General features: G+C 36.4%; 1 protein-coding gene across 4 annotated transcripts in view; it reads left to right on the top strand.

The window, feature by feature from the left end:
- Nucleotides 1-20,152, top strand: part of ST7L (suppression of tumorigenicity 7 like) — a 158,388-nt gene that overhangs the window by 57,433 nt on the left and 80,803 nt on the right. The window contains exons 12-14 of one of the 4 annotated variants that reach the window (XM_007459036.1): nt 5,655-5,805; nt 8,875-8,967; nt 14,281-14,420. In XM_007459036.1, the coding sequence (XP_007459098.1) occupies nt 5,655-5,805; nt 8,875-8,967; nt 14,281-14,420 (384 nt within the window). Of the gene's footprint in view, nt 1-5,654; nt 5,806-8,874; nt 8,968-14,280; nt 15,210-20,152 lie in introns of those variants that run through there. The other 3 variants (XM_007459037.1, XM_007459039.1, XM_007459038.1) reach the window with 3 other exon arrangements.

The raw sequence follows: 20,152 nt of genomic DNA, 5'->3' as shown, positions 1-20,152 counted from the left end.
TACGCGGGCCTCTCACTGTTGTGGCCTCTCCCGTTGCGGAGCACAGGCTCCGGACGCGCAGGCTCAGCAGGCATGGCTCACGGGCCTAGCCGCTCCGCGGCATGTGGGATCTTCCCAGCTCGGGGCACGAACCCACGTCCCCTGCAATGGCAGGCAGACTCTCAACCACTGCGCCACCAGGGAAGCCCTCCTTTTTTCTTTTGTTCTCCAATCTTGTAATAGATTCTTTTCTGTGTAACTCTGTAATGTTTGCATTTTTGTACTGTGAGCATGTACTTTTATAAGCAAAAAAAAAAAGAGAGAGACCAAAACAAAACAAATTACCCGTCAGTTTTTAACCTTTCATATTCTTCTTCCTACAGAAGTAAAGTCTTGATAGCTGAATTTTTTTGTTTTCAGTTTGTTTTGTTTTTAGTTTGCCCAGAAAGTTAGAAAATATCTTTAAGTAAAACTGAAATACTTAAAAGTATGAGTTTGAAGACATTTTAGCTATATATATCAGATCCAGTCAGTCAATTATTTTAGAACCTGCTTTGGATAGTGTAATATACTAGGTGCTGAAGTAGAATATGAAGGATATGGTTTCTGTTGTGTAGTGACTACAGCTTATTCTGGGTAGCAGAAATTCTTGAGTAGCACTTTGTGGAGGAGATAAAATGAGTAATAATCCTATAATTACATATTTTAAGTATATTTTCTTTTTTTTTTTTGTCTTTTTAATTTATTTTATTTTTTGGCTGCATTGGGTCTTCGTTGCTGCCCGCAGGCTTTCTCTAGTTGACGTGAGCGGGGGCTGCTCCTCATTGTGGTGCTCAGGCTTCTCATTGCGCTGGCTTCTCTTGTTGCGGAGCACAGGCTCTAGGTGTGCGGGCTTCAGTAATTGTGGCGCTCTGGCTCAGTAGTTGTGACTTGCGGGCTTAGTTGCTCTGCAGCATGTGGGATCCTCCTGGACCAGGGCTCGAACCCGTGTCCCCTGCGCTGGCAGGCAGATTCTCAACCACTGTGCCACCAGGGAAGTCCCTGAGTATATTTTCTTTAAACTGAAAATTTTTCTTTATATTTTGAGGGTGAAATTTTATTTCAGTGTCCTATTTCAGAAACTGAAAAATAAGAATTTCTTTGAAGTCAAATTGTAGAGGACATTTGCTGGTAGGTAAGACATGATAATAAAAAATAAGGAAACAATTTTTTAATGATTAAATAGTGAAGATTTTTAATATAAAATCCTGAAGTATTATTTCCTAATAAACGTACCGTATCTGATTCTGAATTGTCACTTAGATTATTACTCAGTGAAAGTATAGATATGTAGTTGCTATTCACAAAAGTATTTTTAGATATATTAAGTTGATACTTTTTATAAGTTTTACTCAATAACTGTTAACTTAATATCTTTGCTTACCATTTCCTAAGTGGCTACCAAGATAGGGTTTAGTCTAAAGCTTCAGGGTTCTAAAACACATTGAACATAATTTGAGATGTTTTTATCTGCAGAATAAAACAGAACTCTAATCGAAAGGACTTGGTTTAAGTGTTAAACCTCTCTGAAAATAAGATATTCTTTTTATGATGGAGATTCCACTGTGTTTGCTTCATTTTCTTTGCTTCCTACTGAAGAAGCTCTTAGTGCACTTGCAAAGAGCATAAGGAGTCGTGTCAGAGGTCAGCTATTTGAGTCCATTTTCCCACAGTCGCCTGGTGCGAGTGATCTTTTACTGTGTTTTAAAAAATGGGCAAGGATTAAAGAGGATTAGAAAGAATATTACCCTCCTGAATATAGGCCCAAGGCACTAAGGGTAGAGAATCCAGCCAGGCAGCAAATGGGCTTTGCTTGACCAGGACACAACCTCTGCTGCATTCCTTTAAGAAACTGAATGGGAAATGTTAAGTCCCCAAACTGGATTAGTAAATAATCTCATAGCTTGTGACATCTGCTAAAATAAATTGATAAGCAGACTGCATTCTTACACTTTGAGGAGAGAGCTACAGGCATCAAGACTAAGAGTAATTATTCTTTTTATCTTTTTGCTTTTTAATTTCACCTTTATTGGGGTATAGGAATAAGAGTAATTCAAGATGAGCATTAAGCTCAGTAAGTGTTGGAAAGGCATATTCCATAAACAAAAAAGAAAAATTACTTTAGATGTATTAATACCATGAGTACATAGGTATTGATTAATAACCTAAGGCTTAAAATTTAAAACCACTTCAATTATTTTTAGAATTCTTCCTGTTGGTAGTAGTTTTACAAAGTGTTTCACACATTCAACTGTTTAATTCATGTTGTTTATCTTATTAGCTTGTGTAACGACCTGAGGAACTTAGAATTTGAAATGTGAGAATATATCTTTTAAGACACCTTTGCAATGTTTCTCTTTTTATATCTTATAATAGATGTTAATGTGGTTTGGACCATATGACACATAATTTGGTATCAAATTATTGAAAACCAGAGGTTGTTTCACACCTAGTCTAGTAGGGGAGGTGTACTCTGGCCTCAGTCTTTGGAAGAAGTAGTTAGCTAACTAAATATTTTTTAAAAGATTTTGTTTTAAGTTGACCACTTTAATAATAAAGATGATGTACAAGTATAATTTTGCATCTTTCTTCATGTAATTAGTATATTTGATTATTGCAGTAACTGATTATGCTGCTTTTGTTATGGATTATAATATTAAGGCAAGTATTTTCTTCAAGAGTTTAGAATTTAATTTCATATGTGAATAAGAATTGATAGGTCATAACTTCTTTAACAGGCACACTCACTTATCCTTCTTTAACAGGCACACTCACTCATCTTGCAGTATGCTCTCAAGTCTCAAGAGTTAAAATTATTCAAGTTGGCCCTGTACATTGACTATGTCCTCCTATTCTTCTCCCCACCATACCCCAGAACCTGCTCATCCACATTCCACCTGTCTTTATATATCAGCTCAAATCCCAAATTCTATCAAGTGGTTTAAATCATAATTCATACCTCTTAAACATAGAATTACCATATAGCCTAGCAATTCCACTCCTGGGTAACCCAAGAGAGATGAAAACATTTGTTCACATGAAAATTCATACACAAATGTTTATTGCGGCATTATTCATAATAGCCAAAAGGTGAAAACCAAATGTCCATCAAATGATGAATGGATAAACAACTGTGGTCTGTCCATACAATAGATTATTGAGCCACAAAAAAAGAATGGGGTACTGATACATGTTACAACATGGGTGTGTGCTAAGTGAAATAAACCAGTCACATAAGACCCTATATTATGTGATTCTGTTTGTATGAAATATCTGGAATAGGCAAATCTATAGAGACAGAGAGTATATTAGTGGTTGCTTAGGGCTTAGGGGGATTGTGGGTGTAGAGGGTGATAACTAAAGAGTATGGGGTTTCCTTATTTTAAAATTCTTATTGAAGTATAGTTGATTTACAATGCTGTGTCAGTTTCTACTGTAGAGCACAGTGATTCAGTTATACACATATGTACATTCTTTTTCATATTCTTTTCCATTATGGTTTATCACAAGATATTGAATATAGTTCCCTGTGCTATATAGTAGAAACTTGTTGTTTATCCATCCTCTATATAATAGTTTGCATCTGCTAATCCCAAACTTCCAATTCATCCCTCCCCCACCCCCTCTTCCCTTGGCAACCATAAGTCTGTTCTCTATGTCCATGAGTCTGTTTCTGTTTCATAAAAGTTCACTTGGGTCATATTTTATTTTATTTTTATTTATTATTTTTAAAAATTTATTTTATTTTTGACTGTGTCAGGTCTTAGTTATGGCATGGGGGATCTTTCATTGCAGCATGTGGGCTTCTCTGTAGTTGTGGCACGCAGGCTCCAGAGCACATGGGCTCTGTAGTTGTGGCACGCAGGCTCCAGAGCGCATGAGCTCTGTAGTTGTGGCACGCAGGCTTAGTTTCCCCACAGCATGTGGGATCTTAGTTCCCCGACCAGGGATCGAACCCGTGTCCCCTGCATTGGAAGGCGGATTCTTAACCACTGGACCACGAGGGAAGTCCCTGGGTCATATTTGAGATTACACATATAAGTGATATCATATGGTATTTGTCTTTCTCTTTCTGACTTACTTCACTTAGTATGATTATCTCCAGGTCCATCCATGTTTCTGCAAATGGCATTATTTCATTCTTTTTTATGGCTGAGTAGTATTCGATTGTATCTATGTATAACATCTTTATCCATTCATGTGTCAGTGGACTTTTAGGTTGGCTATTGTAAATAGTGCTGCAGTGAACATTGGGATGCATGAATCTTTTCGAATTATAGTTTTCTCCAGATATATGCCCAGGAATGGGATTGCTGGATCATATGGTAACTCTATTTTTAGTTTTTTTGAGGAACCTCCATACTGTTTTCCATAGAGGCTGCACCAATATACATTTGGGGTTTCCTTTTGAAGTGATGAAAATGTTCTAAAATTGTGGTGATGGTTGCACATCTCTGTGAACATACTAAAAACCATTGAATTGTGGACTTTAAATGTGAACTGTAAAGCATGTGAACTATATCTCAATAAAGCTGTTATTAAAAACTAAATTAAAAAATTAATACCTCCTATCCATATTCCTATATACATCTATACCTTTAGTGAAACACTTAACACAGTCTGGTTATAATTTTTTTTTTAATTTGTCTGCGTAGGGTCTTAGTTGCATCAGATGGGATCTTCGTTGCAGCATGTGGGATCTTTCCTTGTGGTGTGCAGGCCCTTCATTGTGGCGCGTGGGCTCCAGAGTGCATGGGCTCAGTAGTTGCAGCATGCGGGCTCTCTAGTTGTGATGCATGGGCTCTAGAGCACGCAGGCTCAGTAGCTGTGGCACGTGGGCTTAGTTGCCCCGAGGCATATGGGATCTTAGTTCCCCACCCAGGGATCAGACCTGCATCCCCTGCAGTGGAAGGTGGATTCTTAACCACTGGACCACAGGGAAGTCCCAGTCTGGTTAAAATTTTTAACTTAAGAAATCTGTCTTTCTCAGGAGTTCCTTGATAGTCCAGTGGTTGGGACTCTGTGCTTTCAACTGCCAGGGGCCCAGGTTCAATCCCAGGTCAGGGAACTAGGATCCCACAAGCTGTGCAGTGCGGCCGAGAAAATAGAAAAAGAAATCTGTCTTTCTCATTACCTTAGGAAGCTCTAGAGAATAGTGTTTTGGCATTCCCTAACAAGCATAGTGATTTGCACTCAGTAAATATTAATTTAATTGAACTTCTTAACAATTAAATTCCTTCACTATAGAAGGGAAATAAAGAAAAAATATTGAATGTTGCCACATGTTATTCCAAAATTGTGTTTTATAATTTTTTACACTTATTCTTTTTTGGAAAAGTAAGTAATTTCCTCCAACATTATTTCCTCAGCTTGAGTTTCTATTTGTGTTTAGTAAAGTCACACATAAGCCATTTATTACCTTATTTTTACCTATAGGAATGTTCTGATCTTTGGAATTTGCATTTATATAAGCATTTTGTCAGTAGGACCTTCATGTCATTTCAACTAGCTTAATGTTTGTTTTTTAAATCAAATTAACTTTATAAAATTTGAATCTACACTTTTGTGGATATTTGAATTTAGTATAATTTTTCTTTTTTCTGTGGTGTGTCTATGTGTGTGTGTTATTTTTCTAGTATTTACTAGAGATGAAAAGTCTCATTTTACCTCCAGAACACATTCTGAAACGGGGCGATAGTGAAGCAATTGCCTATGCTTTCTTTCATCTTCAGCACTGGAAGCGAATAGAAGGTGCTCTTAATCTGTTACAGTGTACATGGGAAGGCAGTAAGTATTCTTTTCCAAATGCAACACTAATCTTTCTGACTAATTATTCCATTCACAGGCAGTCTTTTTGTAATGAGATTGTGAGTTTCTTTAAGGACTTGTTCAGGTTGGTTTCAAAGTGAACTCAGTGGTGTTTATTTGTTTACTGGTAGAAGAAACATGTAATGTGCTTATATTAATGCCACATTTAGGAAAAGCAGAATGAGAAACTGTTCGGGTATTCTGCTATATGTTCACTTAAATTAAGTATTTATAAGGAAAGAATGGAAACTTATATCCCTTCATTTATAAGTTTTTTAATGTGGTTAGCTATTGTTCTAATATTTTAAAAATTGGACTTTTTTTTTTGGTTTTGTTTTGAGATGTGTACAACATGAAACTATTTTCCTCATTACTGATATCAACTGGATTCTTTAAAATTTTTTTAACTTGTGGTAAAATACATATAACATTAAAATTACCATTTTAAACATTTTAAAATGTACAGTTCAGTGACATACATGTACATTGTTGTGCAACCATCACCATTATCCTTCCCCCAAATTTTTCATCACCCCAAAATGAAATTCTCTACCCATCACCCCAAAATGAAATTCTCTACCCATTAAACAATAACTCCCCAATCTTCCCTCCTCCCCAGTCCCCTGGTAACCATTCTGTTTTCTGTCTCTATGAGTTTGACTACTCTAGGTATCTCATATAAGTGGAATCATACAATATTTGTCCTTTTATATATGGCTTATTTCACTTACCATAATGTTGTAGCATGTGTCAGAGTTTTATTCTTTTTTTAAGGCTGAGTAATATTCCATCGTAAGTGTACACAAAATTTTGTTTATCCATTCATCCATCAGTGGACATTTGGGCTGTTTCTACCTTTTGACTATTGTGAATAATGCTGTTATGAACGTGGGTGCATAAATATCTGTTCAAGTTCCTGCTTTCATTTCTTTTGGGTGTATACCTAGAAGTGGAATTGCTTGATCATATAACTTTGTGTTTAATCTTTTGAGGAGCCACCATACTATTTTCTATAGTAGCTGAACCATTTTACATTCCACTAGCAATGTACAGGGCTTTCACTTTCTTTATATTTTTACCAATACTTGTTATTTCCTGGATTTTTTAGTAATAGCATCCTAATGGGTGTGGAGTAGTATCTCATTTTGATTTGCATTTCCCTAATAATTAGTAATGTTGAACATCTTTTTATGTGTTAATTGGCTATTCGTACATTTCTTTGGAGAAGTGGATTATTTTCCACTAACTACCAGATCGCTCTCATTTGTAACTTCTTAAAATCACCTGTCAGTGAAAATTCAAAAATAAATTCAATGTTCATTCACTAAAGTTGGTTAACCTCCTCAGAGTTTGCACTGAGGCACCTTTGGGTATTATAGCAAATTCACAAGAGTGCCATGGGATATTTTAAATTTTTAGTAGAAACATAGCAATACACCATTCAAACTGTAGATAGTTCACGGTTTCAACATTAGATAGCTCTCCATTCTCTATTTTTTTCAGTGTTGTCATAGCTTTGCAAAGCTGGGTTTTGTTAGTTGCTGTGATTAAAAGAAGTACCACACAAAAATCAGTATGGAACAAGAAATGAGGATAGTGGTATCCAATGTGATTCCAAGGTTCGAGAAATTATGCAGTGCCCAACAGGCTCATATATCCCATTAGGAAGAAATGATGGTTATTTAAAAATAAAAAACTATTATTTTCATTAATTTATGTGTATTTTTTTTCATATCGCTGCTAAGTTGTTAGAACAAAAACTTTTGAAGTTGATCAGACCCACTACTTAATAAGTGGAATTGTTAGATATTTCTTTCAGTGTAGGGGCATCAATAGCAAATTATTGAGACACGAAGGACACCACATGTCCTTGAACCAAGAAAATTTGGGAACCTCTGCATTAACATCTTGCTGAGGGTCAGACACTGTGCTTGATACTGACAATATACAGATTAATGAAAGCGGGACTACTAAAACTGAGGAGCTGGATGTTTTGGGGTAATTAGACTTTCTTTTGCTTTTTCTCCAGTAGTCTGTACGCTTCTCAAAACCAGGTGCTCTATCTCATTCACCTTGTATGTGTCTTCAGTGCCTAGTGTTCTGCTTGGCACATAGGAAGTTTTCAATAAGTATATGATTTATTCTGTATTTCGTGAATAATCATCTTGATGAATGATTTCCTAGTGCCACTGATTTGCTCTGTGACTTTGGAAAAATCACTATATTTTATTGTAGCAAAACAGAATCCATATTTTAACAAAAGTTTTTAGAGCCAAGGACTAAGGGAAAATCAAAAACCTTATCTCAACTTTGATAGTTGAGTAGGTCAATAAGGATTTCAGAAGTTTGTAGGAGTTGATGATAATCTAGATGAGGGATGGGTAAACTTTTTCTGTAAAGGGCCAGATGGTAAATATTTAGTTTTTGTGGGCCGTAGTCTCTGTCACAACTACCCAACTCTTATAGCATGAAAGCAGCCTTATATAATATATAAACGAACAGGCATGGCTGTATTCTAATAAAATTTTATTTACAAAAACAGTGGGCCAGGTCTGGCCAAAGGTGATCCCTTTAGGTACTTAATTTAGATACTTTGGTGACCCCTGATCTAAATTAAGCTCACAGAAAACTTGGTGACAGCCCACATATGAAGTTAGGAGCCATTGAGAACTCTTAGGTTGCCAGTAGTTATGACTACAACAGTTATGTGATTTCCCTAAGAAGTGGAATTCACACGTGGAGAGTTAAGTCTATTGTGTTTGTGATAAGGAGACTGAGGCAAGAAGGACACAGCTAGTCTTACCATCCATTACTCCCTTTAGTTTTATTTCAGCCAGACCATTCATGATTCTCTATATAGATCTTATTCTTCTCATTTGTTCCTTTGCGTACTTCGTTTCTTTCATCTAAAATATCTCTGTAAAAAAGAAAATAAAACGCTGTGTGAAAATTTAATAAAAATACGTCTCCAAAATAGCTTTGATTGTAGTAGAGGATGAAAGTGAGATTGAATTGAATGTCAACATATGTATTTTATTTTTCACTCAGCTTTTAGAATGATTCCATACCCACTAGAGAAAGGCCATCTATTTTATCCTTATCCCAGCTGCACAGAGACTGCTGATAGAGAGCTATTACCTCGTAAGTAAATATTCAAGTTTTCCTAAATTTAAAATTAGTTGTGAGATTGTTTTTCATAGTATTCTCCCATTTTAAAAGTACCTCTGGTTGAAATTCAGGATGCTGTTTAAATACTACTTTAGCCACTTCTTGGATGTAGTTGCATAATTTAGTTCATTCCTGAATATTTTTTGGGTAAAACCCTGTACTAGATACAATGAAGGACACAAAGATTAAAGATATTAAAAAAAAAAAAAAAAGGGCTTCCCTGGGGGCGCAGTGGTTGGGATTCTCCCTGCCGATGCAGGGGACACGGGTTTGTGCCCCGGTCCGGGAAGGTCCCACGTGCCGCGGAGCGGCTGGGCCCGTGATCCATGGCCGCTGAGCCTGCGCGTCCAGAGCCTGTGCTCCGCAGTAGGAGAGGCCACAACAGTGAGAGGCCCGCGTACCACACACACACACAAAAAAAGCGGTCATCTTACAAATAATTAAAGAAGAAATAATACCAATCCTTCACAAACTCTTTTTAAGAAATAAAGGAGGAGCACTCCCCAACTCATTCTGTGAGACCAGCATTACCCTGACACCAAAATCAAACAAAAAGCATTACAAGAAAGCTATAGAACAATATCTCTCATGAATATAGACACAAACATCTTCAACAAAATGTTAGCAAACTGAATCCACCAACATGTAAAAAGGATTATATTCCATGACCAGTTGGGCTTTACCTCACAAATGCAAGGTTGCTTTAACATCTGAAAATGTCATAGAATAAAGGACAATAGATGCAGAAAAGCATTTGACAAAAATCTAACACCCATTCATGATAAAAATTCTGAACAAACTGGGAATAAAAGGGAACTTCCTCAACCTGATAAAGAGCATCTATGAAAAACCCACAGCTAAGATAATACTTAATGGTGAAAGACTGAATGCTTTCCCGCTAAGATCAGGAACAAGACAAGGATGTCTGCTTTCTTCTATTCAGCATTGTACTAGAGGTTCTAGTTAATGCCGTCAAGCAAGAAAAAGAAATAAAAGGCATTCATGTTCGAAAGAAAGAAGTAAAACTGTCTTTATTCACAGGTGACATGATCTTCTGTGCAAGAAATACTAAAAAATCCATAAAAATACTATTAGAACTAATAAACAAGTTCAGCAAGGTTGCAGGATGTAATTATACAAAACTCAGTCTTTTATTTATATACCAGCAATGAACAATCCAAAATGAAAATTAGAAAACAGTTCCAATCACAGTAGCATCAAAAAGAACAAACAATTTAGGAATAAATTGAACAAAAGAAGTGTGAGACTTGTATACTAAAATCCACTAAATACTGCTGAGAAAATCTAAGTAAATTGAGAGACAGTCCATGTTTATGGATTGGAAGACCCAGTATAATTTATATGACAGTTCTCTTCAAATTGATCTGTAAATTCAGTACAATTTCTACAAGTTGACAAGCTGATCCCAAAATTTATATTGCCAAGTAAAGGACCCAGAACAGTCAAAACAATCTTTACAAAGAAGAGTGAAGTTAGAGGGACTATACTTCCCAGTTTTAAAAAGAGCAGTCAAAGAGTCAGGAGAACCAGAAATACATAGGGTTATGATTGCTGAGAGTGTTTCTGTCTAGTTCCTGCTTTCAGGAAGCCAAACTTTTGAAAGAATAGTCTGTACTATTTTTTTTTTTTTTTTGTCTCAGCTGCCTTATCATCCACTCACTCTTTTTCTCTGTGAGCTGGTAAATTTCTGTTTAATTTTCCTTTTTTTAAATTTAACTGATAGGTAGGTATGCTGAAAGTTATAATCGCTAGTTTCCTCTTACGATATCAATCTATACCACAGTTTTTACAATTCTGGGTCCATTAGAACTGAAGTCTAGGAAGGAAAGTTGCATTTTTACAACATCAGACTTAATGAGCTGAAAAGTTCAAATAGATAGATAAAAATTTAGGAGAGATTATGGAATTTGAGTATACTGATATTTTTCTCCCAGGGTTTTTTATTTTTGAGTATGTTGCACACATCCGTGTGTGTGTATGTAGGTATGTATATGCTTAAATATTTTATTATTTAATCTATTTAACATATACATACGTAGCCTTTATATTTTGTTATCTCTACATATATGGGGCTAAGATATATTTGTAAGTTATATATAATATGTATATTATTAAATATGTATGTTATATAAATAGTAAATGTTGCAGGCATTCTTTGGGTATAAGAGCCACGTAAAACTAGCTTTAAAATAAAGAGAATTTGTTGGAAGAAGACTGGATTATCTCAAGGAACCCAAAGGCAACAATTAGAGTTGCACCTCAGAAGAGACTAGAACCAGAAACTAGAAGGCTATCAGGAGTTCCAGGAGTCAGTTGTCTGTATATCTCTGTCTCTGACTGCCTTTTTCAGCCTCTCCTATTCTCACTTCCTTTTTTTTTCATTCCCCAACTCCATCTTTTCTTTGTATGAGCTCTCATTTCTGCTTCTCTCAGTGTATCTGCTTCATTTTTATATCTTAATCTTTGCAGTTTGGCTTTCCCTTCTTAGACACTCATGTAGCCATACTTGATACCCCCATACAGCCCTAAGTTTACATGTCATCAGTTCAGGCAAATAATACAGAATGAAAAATATCTCAATCCCACTTCTAAAGCTTCTGGGAGAGTAAATCACATTTACTCTCAGGTGTTCATCCCTGATCCAATCAGCTGTGGCGCAGGGACAGGATCAGGTCAAGTAAACAAAATTGCCAAAATATCTCATTCCCTCTGCATCTCTCTACATCACAAAACTTGACTTGGGAGTCGTCATTTTCTAGGCATGAATGAGATCACTAAGGGAAACTGTAAAGAGTGTGAGAAGTAAACTAAGGGTGAACCATGATGAAAATGTCTAAGGGATGGGTGGCCGATAAGGAGTCAGAAGATTCAGTGAAGGAGTGGTCAGAGAGACAGGACAAGAACCAGAACTAGATAACCTAGAAACTAAAAGGAGGAAAAAATTTCCAAGTGAGGAGGAGTATCTGAGGTATTTAATAAGGTAATTATTGAGAAGAATCCATTGACTTCAGCAATTAGAAGGTCATTAGTGTTAGAAATTTTTCCTTTACTCTACAGTGGTGATAGTAGGTATTGTTTTTCCATTTTAATGGGAACAAGGATATTTAAGGCAAAGGAACGAATCTTTAATTGCGGAACATCAGTATACAAGAGTGTATTATGTTAGGCTAATACATTTAGCCTAAAATTATGCCCCCCCCCAATTGTTACAGAGGTTGACTGATATAAGGCCATCTTTCATAGTAATGTGAATAAAATCAAGGTTGTTATTGTTATGTATTGTCAGAGCCATAGGCTACAAGAAGAGAGCTTGCTTTTTGGCAGGGCTTTATTATTTCTAGGGTTCTACTCATTTGCAAATTCTAGAAGGTAGGAGAGGAGGGATATTCTGGGGGTTTTAGTTTGATTATATTGTATATTCTTAGAGTATTTTTTCTGTCTCTGACTATGATAGAATGAACAAAGTTTTAATAATGTAGAGTTTTAATACCCAGGAGTACTTAATGTTTTTTGTTTTTAATTCTCCTTCAACCTTGATATGACTTACAGCATTCTGGAATTTGCTTATGAACCTCATAAGTTCAGACTTGAACTATTCCCTTAGTTCACATAGCTATTTAGTTGTCTTTTATGCCTCCTGATAAATTTTTCTCTACAAGCCAGTGATGAAATTTGAACTTTACTTCCAAGGGAGTGTTTCTGTACTAGTCATCCATTATTTTGATGTATTAGCCAAACATTGACTGACAAATGAATCTACGGAAAGCAATCCAAAAAGAAATAATAGGATCTCTCCTACAGTATAAAAATTTCACATTTTAGAAAATTATCCTATTAAAGCTATATAGTTTTCTACCTTAAAAAGTAGGAATAATACTATCTCCTAGGGTTATTGAAAACAAATAAACTAATATAAATGAAAGCACTTTGTGAGCCATAAAATGCTACAGTTTAATTAATATTATTAATTGTGCTGTCTCTCACACAAAAGCAATTATAGTAACCATTGGCACATATAAGTATTTGTTCCCTGTCTTTGCAAATATGGTTTGTATCTTTTGATTTGCTGGAAGAAGTTGGCCTCTAATGGCTGAGGGACAAAGCAAGAGGAACTGCTGCTTTTCTGGGTGCTGAAAGCACAATGTTGTCCACAGCTTCTAATGTTTCTAACTTAAAAAAATTCAGACTTGGTGTGCTTTTACTTTAAACATGACTCAAGGCTCTGGAAATTTTCTGGATTTTTAATGAGTTTGCTTTTTGGTATATACTTTCTGAAGATAGTATAAGACATAAAAAAAAATCCTGGCTACTGAAGGAAACGTAGGTGTAATCTTCCCTGTGAATCATTATGTTTTAAAAAGTTAAATTTATAGCTGACCTCGATTCAGCACTGAATTAGTCATTCCTTACTTATGCAGGATATTACATCAGTAATTCCTAGGTTTGTGTCCAACCCTGAGCAGTCAACTGAAGTCCCAGAATAACTCTCAGTTTAACAGACATTTATTGAGTACCTACTGTCTGCCAGTCATTGTAATAGGCTCCTCTCAGCATTGTTATTCAAATATTTTCAAATTTCAAATAACATAAAACTACCTGAATACTATTGGTAATGAAATATCCAATCATTAGAAAAATAATACCTGAGTAAATGTGCGAATGTGGTAAAATAAGACAAGGGACTCCATATATGTTCAGAATCCTAGGGCTTTGGTGTTCTGGTTAGATTTTTACAGTGCTCAATGAAATGCCACATATAGGACACTTATTAATAACTGGGTAAAATTGTTAACTTATTGTTCTGGTAAATCTCCAACCACACGTCTGTCTCTTGATCTCTATACTTATCTCTGAGCTCCCAAAGATCAAAATTATAACAACACCTTTATAAAGGGCTTATAGTGTTCATCCTAACAATTCCATAGCAACTACTAGAGGTTTTAGCAACTTATTCAAGATCACACAGCTAATAAGTGACAAAGCTCTTCTTCAAAACCACCTCAGCATGACTACAATTACTGTTCTTTCCCACAGTGCCATCCTATTCCCAGTTCCCAACAGTCGTCTGGCTATGTAGGTGTTCTGTTGATGCTATAGAAAATAATGGATAATTTCTTTCTCCCTTGCTTGACCAGAGGCTTCTTGTTCTTTTTTAAAAAACATTTTCCTTTTTAGTTTGTATACATGGATTCCATTTGAAAATATTAAAACTGGCTTACACTGTATTCTGAAATAAAATCCATTTCTGTCTTTTCTCCCTTGCAGCGTTTCATCATGTTTCTGTTTACCCAAAGAAGGAGCTTCCTTTTTTCATCCATTTCACAGCAGGACTATGTTCTTCTACAGCAATGATAGCTCTTCTCACACACCAGTTTCCTGAAATCATGGGTGTTTTTGCTAAAGCTGTAAGTATGATCTCAAGGACTTGTGCAGAGTATTTGTAAAACACACAAGAAACCATCTCTGATCTGTTTGTGCTAAACCAGCTGAGCAGTGAAGATATTTGTTATAGTAAATTACAGAAATTGATTTGTAAAGTTGCTGCCATAAATATGTCTGGCAAACATAAGATTTTGGTGATTTGAGCTGTATTTCTGTTGCTTAGAAGTTTAGAGAATACAATGGCATAACATTATAAAGTTGGTCTTTGTAGATCACTTTTGGTGGTAAGCATAGCCCTTGTTACTAGCTAAAGAATAATCCACCCCTTTTAAATGCATTTTCTTCGGCATTTAAAAAAAATGCCTTGTTTTGTACAGAAGCCTTTTGATTTTTCCATTTAAATGAAATCATTAGTTCTCAGGATTTGGTGAACATTAAATTCAAGAGTGCAACTAGGTTGAAGAATAAGTAGGTAAGGTGGGACAGTTGCGACATTTGCCCTGGGTTCAGAATGTGCCTCTTTACTCAAAATTTCTCCCTGTTTTTATATCTACATGTTCTTATTGATCTCGCAACCTTGGGTGTAGAACCATGTACAGACCTTTATTTTTATTTTTACCCTTTAGTTTTGAACTGCTTCCCCATTTCTGGACCCAGGTCCAGAAGGTATTTGAGGACTGATATTAGAGAGAGTATCCCATGATTATTTACTTTTCTACATAAACCTGTTAATTAATGTCACTGGCTCAAAGCAAAATTACCAAAGATAAGTCCCTGTAAGTCTCCAAGCCTTTTAAAAAATGTGTCTTGTATATCTTTGTATTTTTACCAACTATTAAGAATTCAAACCCCCAAAGAAAATGTTAATTCATTATATTCCCAAATAGAAAAGCACTGAGAACCATAGAAATACTAGGCCTTACTTGGTAATGTAATTTCTGTATTTTTGTGTATGTGCCTCCATCCTAACTCCCTGTTTCCTCACACTTTCTTTTCCTGCATTAGGAGTTTATTTTGTGCCTTAAAGATTAGTTGGTTTTCTTCTGGCACCAGTAGTAAGAGCACTGGTTTCTCTTTCTCCCTGAAGGTCAACTGTATAATGTGTTAAGTTGCCACTGGCTGTAGGCCTAGGAGTCTGAGACTACACTTGATTCTGGGTCAGGCTTCAAGAAGGATGACTTTTTACTGTGTTCAGGGAGTATAGATATTTGGGTTGGAAACTGACTCTTCTGCTTCCTTCTAGTATAAGGAGAAAGCTTAGTGATCATACCATAACTCTGTTGCTTGCAGTGGTGCTGACTGGGGAGCAAGTGTGTCTCAACCTGAAATGACTTCACAGTGTAATCTGGCATGGAAAAAAATGGACTAGACAGAGAATCTTGTCAATTTAACAACCGGAAAAAAATATGCAGCTGTATATTTGAGATCACAGGAAAGCAGTGGGAGAGATGATCCTTGGGTTTCTCTCAGGGCAGTGGGAAGGAGGTAAAAGAGAGAGAGGAGGAAGATCTAGAATCTGGAGTAGAGATGTAGTCATTGTTAGTAGTGTACTGCCATGAGGTACTGGCTAAAGTTAATGTGGAGTGTACTCACTGTTTGCTCTATTCATCAGTGTTAGTATATATAGTATATATATAGTGTCTGCCTTTACCTAAGAGATCTCTGATGCACCAGAAGAGCCTTTAAGATTGCATAGCACAAGCTCCTAGCAGTGTCCAAGAATGAATAATTACACATTTGAAAGTGGAATCTTCTTTTTTAGACCAAAAGTTATTAATTTACTGTGATTCTAGTTGATGAACAATAAACAGGCATTTGTTTTCTATCTTTTGGTATTTGTTGGTAGTGTATAGTGTTTAAAATGTGCCTGACAGCAAACTTTTACAGCCACGTTTTATCCTTGTGGCCTTTACATGTACATTTTAAATTCCTAAAAGTTAAATATTTACTGAAAGTACCTGCAAAGCAATATTTGTTATGCAGCAGTTCCAAGGGCAGTTTCCATTTAAGAATTAATGGGAAATGATTATAGTATAGGCAGGCTCCAGCTTATAAACTCAATATACAAATACCTCAACAGACAGCAAGAAAACTAGAGGCTCAAATTCTGCTTCTTCACCACTTAATATAGTGTGGTCTCAGGCTTCCCTCGTGGCGCAGTGGTTGAGAGTCCGCCTGCCGATGCAGGGGACACGGGTTCGTGTCCCGGTCCAGTAAGATCCCACATGCCATGGAGCGGCTAGGCCCGTGAGCCATGGCCACTGAGCCTGCGCGTCCGGAGCCTGTGCGTCCGGAGGGGAGAGGCCCGCAATGGGAGAGGCCACAACAGTGAGAGGCCTGCGTAACGCAAAAAAAACAACCAAAACATATATATAGTGTGGTCTCTGCGCCAGGAGCATTACCATCATCACCCAGGAACTTGTTAGAAACGCAGAACCACAGGTACCACTCCAGCCTTCCTGAATCTTCATTTTAACAAGATCCTCAGGTGATCCTACGTACACATTTAAAACTTGAGAAGTCCTGCTTTACTCTACCCCTAATAAGAAGAATTTAGAATTCCTGGATAGTGCCACCTTATCAAGGTAGAGAAGGGGTAGGATTGTAGAGTCGTTATGAACATAGGCTCTGGAGCCAGACTGCTTTGCTTTGGATTCCAGCCCTGACACTTATTGGCTGTGCCATCTTGGGTAAGTTGCTTAACATTCCCCCCGCCGCACCCCGCATTGTAAAATGAGAATAGTACTACCTCATGGGTTTTTGTGAGGGTTAAATGAGTGTCAAATTTATCAAGTGTTTAGAACTGTGTCTGCTGACAGTAAAAACTAGGTGTTAGCTGTTGTTGCCATTGTCATTGTCATCATCATCACCAAAGTGCAGCTATAGTGGGAAACCCTACCCCCTTCATGTTTGGAGGAGCCATGTTCTACTAGTAAACTCAAAATGCATTTTTCCACAGAAATGGTGGTTAAGTATCATTTAAACAATACTATTAGTACTATACTTCTGGTACATTATGTGTACCAGAAAGTGGAGAAATGTTTCAAATTCTAGGCACTAGCAAAGTGCCTTATAGAGCAGAACCAATTGATAAGTTGCAAATTGCCTGTGTTAAAATTTTCAGTTAGGTCAGATATTTGATAGCCAAGTCCAGTATCAATGAAGTACAGAAATCAATGAAGAATCTTTGAAACATATTTGTTCTTCTATTTAATAAGGCAAAGCAATTTAAGAAAATTTCCTAAGTTCCTTCCATTGTTGCCATTGTCTCTTCCTCATCTAATGTCTTTTTGTATTAGCTCACATGCTAGAGTAAATTCAGTTTGAATTTGTTAAAATGCATTTGTTACAAAAATTGCCTTTTTGTGAAGCAAGGCACTAGGGATTAATGATTTTTAATAATCCTCACTGAACATCAGATTTAGATAAATGGAAGGGAATGCACTAGAATGGTCAGTGGTTTTAGTGCCCCTTCTTCTTTTGCATGATATTAAGCTATATGGAAGAAGACTTCATTTTCAGCAAGTTAGGACTTTTTCCTGATTTTTCTCCTCGCCAGATATTAGACATAGAGCAATGAAAAAAAAAATTGCATAAATCCCTGGAGATGTGGAATGTGCTGATATCAGAGTTGATATTCTCTTAAGACCAGAATTCCTGAAAAAGGAAAAATTGCTTTTAAGTGGTAGATCACTTTCTCACCTGCTTTGAAGCCTGCTGGGTTAAATATGAGAGTTCAAAGTAAGGGTAGCCAACAAACCAATGAACTGGAATCTGATTCTGCTTATCTGAAAGGCGCTTCTTTATTTAAGAGCAGCACTGCCCTCTCCTTAGAGAACCAATCTTCATCTACTCTGGCCTCTTTCATTTCTCTCTTGCAAGAAAAGCTTTCTTCTTAGTAAGCCTTGGGAGGGCATATTACAACAGTGAAAAGACTGAAGATGGTCTTTGGGAATTTCATTAACTTACTGATAAATTCAGGCTTGTGGCATGTGACTTTTTAGTGCTTTGAATTCACAAGTGTGTTTGAATATAAAAATCCCTAGTTGCGTTTTAACTAAATGGGGCAGCCTTTGCAGTGTTGGCAGAAAAGATGTTATGGGTAAAGACAGAAATCAAAAAGATTCCCAAATAAATTGTTTGTTTCACTAAGGCAAAACTTGGTTAAAATTTGTTTCACTGAACACATATTGTAGCTGTGTTGGGGTGGGAATGGGCCCAGTTTCCACATATTTTTACTAATCTTTATGTGGGAAAATGTGGTTAGACAGGCCAGTGATGAATTTCTGAGCAACTCATAATTGGCTGGCTCCACTGTAACTAGGGCCTAACAATCTGCTTGATTAATTCTTTAAGTACTACATTAGCCAAGTTTGCATGATTTCCAAAGATATAGAAGGTCAGATGTTATACTAACAAAAGACCTCTCTACAGAATGTCTCACTGGGATTTCTTCAGCCCCTTCCCAAAAATAATTAACATTTTTCTCCCCAGATTAAATTTTAAAAAATAATAAGCTGATAAAAATGCTTATTGTCTTTTACTGAACAGTGACCAGAACTTTTGAGAAGGTTTGTCCACAATTATCATTTTTTGCAGGGCAAAGATTGTCTTCATAACTAGGGGAGTTGATAGACAATTATAACCATATATTGATATATACCAGTAGAAAAAATATATATAAATTTATTTTATTTTATTTATTTATTTTTGACTGCATTGGGTCTTCGTTGCTGCGCGTGGGCTTTCTCTGGTTGCGGCGAGTGGGGGCTACTCTTTGTTGTGGTGCGTGGGCTTCTCATTGCAGTGGCTTCTCGTTGCGGAGCACGGACTCTTGGCGCGTGGACTTCAGTAGTTGTGGCTTGCAGGCTCTAGAGCGCAGGCTCAGTAGTTGTGGCACACGGGCTTAGTTGCTCCGCAGCATGTGGGATCTTCCCAGACCAGGGCTTGAACCTGTGTCCCCTGCATCGGCAGGCAGATTCTTAACCACTGAGCCACCAGGGAAGCCCGAAAAAAAATATTTTTAAAGGTTCCTAATTTTCCATTGTCATAACCAGTGATGTGAAATCTGTTCATAGGTAAAAGTTTTTTTATATTCTTCATCTGACTATTAATACTAAAAACCTATGAGAGTTGCATTCTTCTTTATTAAATACATAGGGCCCCATTTAGAAATTAAACTATTAAAATGTTGCTTTACTTTGTTTGAAAATGGATTATTTTCAAGAACTAATATAGTTTTTAAAACATTTTGAATTGTAACTAAACTTAAATTCCTGTAAAATACTCTTCTATAACCATGCTGTTTCCACAGTAATATATCTGAGGTATTTCCCAGAGAGTATCCTGATAATAAAATGAGCCTATTGTGACAGGTCAAAATTTTTAAATGTTTACACTTTTGTTCCATTGTTAGTGCTGCTAAAGTCTTTATTTGGGCAGTCTGGCATATTCCAATTTTGATTTTCTGAATTAACTGGGATATTTGTAGCAAGAGAAAAGTTGTTCTCTACTTTTTATAAGGGTAATTTCTCATGCTTCATCCTCATTGTTCTCCTTCAAAAAGAACCAGAATGAGAAATTTATGAAATTGCTAATGTTCTTCTTTATCCAAATTTTCTAAGTACTGAACTCTTCAAAGGCAAAAACAATAATAATAATAATAATAATAATAAAAGTTAGAGCAATGTACTTTTTAATGCATGTCTGTATCCCTTCCCCAGGATTTAATTCAGTTTTAAAGTTTGTGGAAAAC

Source organism: Lipotes vexillifer, unplaced genomic scaffold (assembly GCF_000442215.2).
Source record: "Lipotes vexillifer unplaced genomic scaffold, Lipotes_vexillifer_v1.1 scaffold400, whole genome shotgun sequence".
Classification (NCBI taxonomy): Eukaryota; Metazoa; Chordata; class Mammalia; order Artiodactyla; family Lipotidae; genus Lipotes; species Lipotes vexillifer.
This window is presented reverse-complemented; position numbering and strand designations above follow the sequence as displayed.